At 37.5% G+C, this 7,597-nt stretch overlaps 1 protein-coding gene, 1 non-coding gene and 1 pseudogene across 2 annotated transcripts in view; 1 reads left to right on the top strand and 2 right to left on the bottom strand.

Annotated features, from left to right (window-relative positions):
• The window catches only part of CPEB3 (cytoplasmic polyadenylation element binding protein 3), a 158,330-nt gene that overhangs the window by 75,361 nt on the left and 75,372 nt on the right, over positions 1-7,597 (bottom strand). Inside the window, 2 exon segments of the mRNA XM_010842220.1 lie at positions 2,189-2,278; positions 4,006-4,173. Coding sequence (XP_010840522.1) covers positions 2,189-2,278; positions 4,006-4,173 — 258 coding nt within the window.
• On the bottom strand, positions 4,371-4,443 carry TRNAG-CCC. Its single transcript has one exon. It is a non-coding gene; the product is annotated as a tRNA-Gly (tRNA).
• On the top strand, positions 6,878-7,469 carry LOC104990207 (annotated as a pseudogene).

Here is a 7,597-nt window from a genome sequence, read left to right as displayed (position 1 = left end):
CTCCAACACCACAGTTCAAAAGCATCAATTCTTCGGCGCTCAGCTTTCTTCACAGTCCAACTCTCACATCCACACATGACCACTGGAAAAACCATAGCCTCGACTAGACGGACCTTTGTTGGCAAAGTAATGTCTCTGCTTTTCAATATGCTATCTAGGTTGGTCATAACTTTCCTTCCAATGAGTAAGCGTCTTTCAATTTCATGGCTGCATTCACCATCTGCAGTGATTTTGGAGCCCAGAAAAATAAAGTCTGACACTGTTTCCACTGTTTGCCCATCTATTTCCCATGAAGTGCTGGGACCAGAAGCCATGATCTTAGTTTTCTGAATGTTGAGCTTTAAGCCAACTTTTTCACTCTCCTCTTTCAATAGGACTGACTAAATAAAACAAGGTCATTAAGGATAATGTAAATTTCTTATAGAAAGATGTTGACATTGCTGGGGGGAAATGAAGGTTATTAAATATTAGCATATATACTGTGATCCCAATTATGTAAAATTTTAAATTTCATATAAATGTATGTATTCATAAAGAGATATAAGAAAGATATTTAATAAAATGTATACATTTAATAAAATGATCATCTCTGACAGAGGTATATTTGGGTTAATTTTATTTGGACATGATCATAGATGTGCTTATTTTCATTTTTATTTTTCACAATGATCATTCTGCACCTTTTATCCCAGAATCATTTTTATAACCTTCTCAGAATGATTTTTTTTTCAACCAGCACTCTTAAAAATATCTCTTACACATGTCTAAAGCACAATAGTGTTGGTTGTTTATAAGATGTGTTTGAAATTTAATTTTAAGAATAAATACATACTCAGTCTCAGGGAGGCAGAGGGAAGGTATCTTTTATACATGTCATTTTATAGAGTGTATCACACGCACCACAGCATGATGGATACATTCTTTCCCTAAAATGACAGCTGCCTTCATTCACATGTGCAACTAGTACTCTCAGGAACATCTTTTTATACATGTGACTTTACAGAGTGTATTACATGCAGCGCAGTGAGATGAACTCATTCATTCACTGAAATACCAGGATTCTGACTCAACGAACCATTAAGCATTGTTAAAAACATGTTTTAAATATTTCTTTAGTGTCAATATATGCACCACAAAGTGAATACTTTCCTTCACTGAAATAATCAGCATGATGATTTTTATCTTTTTAGACTAATATAAAACTTATTTTTAATTTTAAAAAATTACTGGAGAGGATTAACAGAAGAAAGTTAAAAGCAAATAACCTTATATTTAGTGAATAAATTATTTTCATAGAAATACAGTGGGGAGAAGTACAGGTGACAAATCTAATAAACCAGAGATAAAAGGAAGCCTCCTGCCATTTCTAGGCTAAGCTATAATTCAATTCCTGTACAAGGCACAGGAAGGACAGGTATTTAGACTCCATCTTCTTGCGGTGAGTACTGTTACACAATAACACACATCAAAGCCCAATTCCTTAGAGATGAAGGACATCCTTGAAACATGCAGACCATAACACAAGAAGAAAACTTTCTCTGTAGCTCAAAACACTCTTCAATATAAATGTTGGAACATACCCAGAATTAATACCATCAGAAAAGTTACCTAGATTCCACAAAACGATAAACTAAAGTGATATATTTTTCATGCCCTCATAAACCATCAAAAAAGCCTACCAAAAGTAAGGAAAGCAAGGTCATGGAAAGGGAAGCAAGGTCATGCTACTTTGCCCTCTACCCATCACCAGGCTAAGTCACTTAAGACACAGTCATGGATAAAGGTAATTTGACATAATGTCAGTCTTCTATCACTAGCTGTTCCAAGTTTGGGGTTTTATAAGATCTATAAAACTACAGGGCTAGGGCTACAAATAAAATTTTATTCAAAATAATCTTCTCCATTGTTGACAATCCTCAAAACCCTAGATCTTTTCTTCCAATTAATGAAAAGTTAGCCAAGGCTCCTTCACAGCAGACTCACAGGATCTCATTGTCAATAAAAGTAGATGCCCTGAAACAATCAGTATGCTCCTGGGGGAACTGTCTCCAAGACAATCAACATTAAAATGATTTCTTATTGGGGGGAAAAGTCAAAAGCTATTTCCAGAGTTAAAATGATGCATTTTATTGAACTATCACGCTAGTTCTCCAACCGGCGAACAGTGCAGACATTTTAAGCGCATTACCTTTAGGAGGAAAATACGACTTGCTTTCAGCTTTGTGAGGCCAGTCTACCACAAGAGGTCCAAACCTGCGAAAGCTGGCCGTGATCTCATCTACAAAACAGAGAAGGAATGTTAGCAGAAGAGAAAAACATACTGTAGACAGAATAGCATCAAACATATCTTTTTATTTGAAAATGTTTTTTGAGAGCTGTTTTCTAAAGCATTCTTTACAGAAGTCAAATTTATTAAGTGAAATACCACTGTTGGGGGTACATTTGGTTATCTACTATCAACCATGCAGAACGTGTTTCAAACTATAATTCATTTCCCTTCACTTTCACTAAGCCTGATATAAAGAATCTGGAAGAAAAAAAAATCTGACATTAGCAAAGGTGACTACTCTGTCAAAGAAAAAGGGGACTGTAAAGATAGGAATGTTCTCTGTTTTTAGAAAAAAAAAGGCAAAATACACAAAATATTTAAAATACATTTCTACTTATGTGAAGTAATCTGAGATTATTAATCTCAGATTATTATTATTGATGTAAGATTCTTTTAGAAATAGATACTATTCTTTTGGTGAGGAGCAGGGACAATAAGTGACTTAAGGGTAAGAAAAAACTAAAAGCCAATGGCCTCTTTCTCTTACACGTATCTACCACACATCCTATAAAGAAAACATTTCAAAAGTTATAGCTTAACAGACTTATCTTTACCTTCTGACTTTTGATTCAAAGCAGAAGGTTGTAACAGAGGTCCTAATCAGTTTTAAGCTGCCACTCTCTCAGGACAGGGAAGCCTGGTGTGCTGCAGTCCATGGGGTCGCAATGAGTCAGACACGACTGAGCGACTAAACAACAGCCATGACCAAAACCTTTGTCTTAAAGAAAAATCCAAGGGGTTTTTCATTAACAGGTATCTCTATAGATGAGATTAACACTAGTCAAAGAATAGTTTAGAGAAAAATGAGCCCTCAGCTGTGTATAACTTCAAAGCAGTTAAGCCTAAAGTAAAACCATTTCTCTCATTATGAAAAAAAGAAAATCAAGATAAATTAAGAGAAATGTTATAGCTTGAATAACACTGGCAAAACAATTGTTTTAACAATATTTTTAAAGCAGATCCAAAGGCTACTAGAACTAGAGTTGCTTTATTCCCTTGAGTTAACTCTGTCACAATTCTATTTCATTCTTCTATTCAACAAATATTTACTGACAACCTATGTGTTGACCAGCTTTAGGCACTAGTGAAACTCACTTTTGGATTGCTAGTATCTCAAACATATTATTAAGAAATATTCTCATTAGCCTCAGTTCTTTCAAAGGCAAGAGGGGTTATTTCATTAACAGGTATCTACATTAAAATATGAAATGGTATGGTGTGATGCATAGGAACAAAGTTCTGGAATCAGATGGATTTTGATTCCAACCGCACCACTAGTTACATAACTGTTTCTCTCTGATCCTTAGTTTCCTCATCTACAAAATGGAGTTGGCAGGAGATGACTTAGAGGAGAGCTGTGGAGTTTAAAAGAGATAATATAAAGCACTTAGCACACAATGGGCTTACTGGAAGAGTTTCGTAAATATTAGCTCTCATTATCATTTAAAAATGTGACCCAAAATTAATAACAAGGAAATGAGAAGCTGTTTGGAGACTGCCATGTCTGAAGAGCAGACCAGAGGTGCACAGTCTCTTTCTTTTCCATCTACTGAGCATCCTCATCTCCTGACACTAAGACATGAAAGTCCTAAAGCTGTCTTCGAGAGGAGAGGTAGGGTCGGATCACACGAGTAATAACTCTGGCCTTCATTAAGCCATTAGTGAGTGCATGGTACCTTCATCGATATCAGGAGGAAGGCCTCCAACAAACACCTTTCTAGAGTAGCGCTCTACTCGCTCCCCGTTCTGACAGCGAGTGGGAGAACTTAAGCCAGATGACAAAGACTGATCGCCGTGACTGTCGTCCAGGAAGGCATCTTCAAAGGGAAAGAGAGAAGATCGACCTGAAACAAATGCGGGAGTTTCTATGGTTAAAAGTAGTTTCCTAGACAACACGTGTTTTATTAGGAGCCAAAGCACAGAATGAAGCATTCCAAAAAATACATCCTAAACTGTGATTTTTTTTTTTTAAGTATTTATTTATTTGGCTGTGCTGGGCATGCAGGTTCTTTGATCTTTAGTTGCGGCATGTGGAATCTAGTTCCCTAACCAGGGATCGAACCCAGGCCCCCTGCATTGGGAGTGCAGAGTCTTAGCCACTGGACCACCAGGGAAGTCCCAAACACTGATTTTTTTCAATAGAATAAGCAACTGCAGATTACCATGTCTAGACAAGTTTATAGCATCAATTTAAAAAAAAAAAAAACTTTTTTATTTTGTATTGAGGTATGGCCGCTTAACAATGTAGTGATAGTTTCGGGTGAACAACAAAGGGATTCAGCCATACATATATGTGTATCCATTCTCGCCCACACCCTACCCCCCTCCCATCTAGGCTGCTACATAGCATTGACCAGAGTTCCATGTACAGCATCATTTTTTGTGTAAAGGTATGTACAGCACAGAAGTGACCGGATGGATACTAAGCAAGAAGCATAAAAAACCGCAGCTGTTTTTTGCTGCTAAAAAATATCACTATATTTTACTCATACAGCCCCTATCTCTGCTGCTAAGAGTATTCAGCAATCACTTTCCCTTTACCCAGGCATTTCTTAAAGGGAAGAATAAGATAAATCTTTATTCACAGATTTTGATTGCTCTTTATGGTAACCTCAGAGGCTCAGTTCTAAAGACTGGCCCTGATAGGCAGGGGGATAGTAAACTGATGACAGAAGCTGAGAGCAGGACTAAAAATGATCAATTTGTCCCTGACATTTCAAGTTACTCCCATTTGGAAATGAACATCTACAATAATAAAAGATGGGACAAGTGAATGAAAACATATAAATTAAGATGTGGATATACAGATGTAGATGTGGTTGTGACTAAGCTGTATTTTATATCATTCAAAAAAATGATTTCCATTGTTAATTCTATAGTCTGAGAAGCAAAGGCCCCTACCCTCTCCACATGCGATTGGGAAGATGCCAGAAGTTAAAATTTGTTAATAAATACAACACAATAGTGCCATCTGGCATTACAAAATAAAATTTAAGTTTAAAAAATATATGTATTTTTTCCAGTTTGAGTCAGTGAGTTCCTGGTAAAACTTTCCATTAGGTTCTACTCTAAAAATGAATTATCTTGAACTTTCTAACTTTTGAAAATGAGAAAAACTCCCCTCTAAAATAAATTCATACACTTTTCAAAAAAAGGACACTGTCTTTCTCATTTAGTCTCTCCACTCTATATTTCCCTGAGACCTAGGTTCTGCATCACTATAGCCAACTCTCTAAAACAGAATATAAATAGTCTTAGAAAAATACTAAAAATTTATTTCTTTTATAAAAAAAAAGTTACTAATATAAGTCTGTTTATTTTATGAACAACCCAGGTGGTATACGAAAGGCACTGTTTTGATGTTGAGAGTTAATAAATAAAAGGACCAAAGAATTTTTTGTTCCACTCTTCCCAGCTAAGCTACAAAGAAACAGAACACAATTTGTCACTTCATGTCACCTAGCTTTTTTAGCCTGGCAAGGGCAAACAAGAGACAGTAAATTCTCATCCCCTGATGTCTGTTTTGTTCAGTGGGAGTAAAAGAACTAGATCTGCAACAACTATAGGCAAAACAAGCTTCCCAAAGACACCCAGAGATGTTCGCCCATGGCTGGCGGGTTTGCTTTTCATGTAGTCCACACTCAGTGAACTATGTCTCTGCTGTGACAAGCGTACATCCAAACCAGCATTTCCCACCTTTGTTCCTATCACCAACTCCTACACTCAACAACAGTAACATGAGATGCTCAGAAAACAAAGTCTGGTGGGGGAGAGGTTGGGAGAACTAAATAATATTGGAAAATACTACACACATTATGCCCTTCCCAGAGATTCACAAGCCATATTAGAATACAAAGATTGGGGAAAGTTCTGTAGTAAAATAACTTAATCTAGTATTACCTGAATTTAAGATAAAGGAAATCTTAACATACTATGTAACTCAGTGGAAAACACCTGTAGAATTGTTTATCCACATTTGGAGAACATCACACAAATAAGAGCTATTTGGTAGTCCCTGCCCAAGAAATCAAGTCTGGGGAGAGAGAAAGGCAAGCACATAAATTATCAAATGCGACCATGCATACGTACTCAGTCGTATCCAATTCCTTGGACCCCATGGACAGGTCCTCTGTCCATGGGATTTCCCAGGCAAAAATACTGGAGTGAGTTGCCATTTCCTCCTCCAGGAGATCTTCCTGACCCAAGGAACGAACCCAAGTTTCCTGCATTGGCAGGCCGATTCTTTACCACTAAGCCACCTGGGAAGCCCAATTATCAAATAGAGGCAGAAATACTAAGAGAAGACTTTACCAAATGATGCAAGGCACAATTTACTGCTCTATGGAAAATGGTAGGGCAGGGGCTTCAAGGAGCTTCAGAACGATTTCACAGGAGGGCAATTTTGAGCAGAATCTTGTGGGAGTTACAGTTTCAAACATGAAGAATAAGAATCCATAGAGAAAGAACTTTCAAAACAGCTCTTATCTTTCCCGCCAAGCCTGCTTCTCTAACATTCCTACAATCTCAATGAAAATAACTATTCGGGCTTGCTGCCCCGGAACCCACAGCGGCAGGTAGCTGGGGGTGGGGGGGCGGCCTTGGTGTAGGGGCTGTGGCGGTGCGCGGGGACCCGGTGCGGTGGCTGCGGTAGCTGCGGAGCTGACGAGAAACTGCTAAAGTTCCTGTGGACACAAAGTAGAATTTCATAAGAACATAATGGATGGAGAAGAGAAAACCTATGGTGGCTGTGAGGGCCCTGATGCCATGTATGTCAAATTGATATCTTCAGATGGTCATGAGTTTATTGTAAAGAGAGAACATGCACTAACATCAGGAACAATAAAAGCCATGTTGAGTGGCCCAGGTCAGTTTGTGGAGAATGAAACTAATGAAGTCAATTTTAGAGAGATCCCTTCACATGTGCTATCGAAAGTATGCATGTATTTTACCTACAAGGTTCGCTACACTAACAGCTCCACGGAGATTCCTGAATTCCCAATTGCACCTGAAATTGCACTGGAACTGCTGATGGCTGCGAACTTCCTAGATTGTTAAATAAAGTAAATTATAATAATAAACTGTTAACTCTTTTTCAGTATTTAATACCTGTAGTTCAGTTAGTAATTTTTTCATATATAGCATGTTGCCTGTGTGCAGTTGAACTTTAAAGTTCATTGCAAAGCAGATTATCTTCTGTTCTTTTGCATAGCAATCAGAGTTGAAGTTTGTTTGCTACATCAACGAATTAAGGACATTTTCACAAATTGA

The sequence above is a fragment of the Bison bison genome, unplaced genomic scaffold (assembly GCF_000754665.1).
Source record: "Bison bison bison isolate TAMUID 2011002044 unplaced genomic scaffold, Bison_UMD1.0 scf7180017864172, whole genome shotgun sequence".
In the NCBI taxonomy this organism is placed as follows: Eukaryota; Metazoa; Chordata; class Mammalia; order Artiodactyla; family Bovidae; genus Bison; species Bison bison.
The sequence above is the reverse complement of the archived record's forward strand: the minus strand, read 5'-3'. Positions and strand labels throughout refer to the sequence as shown.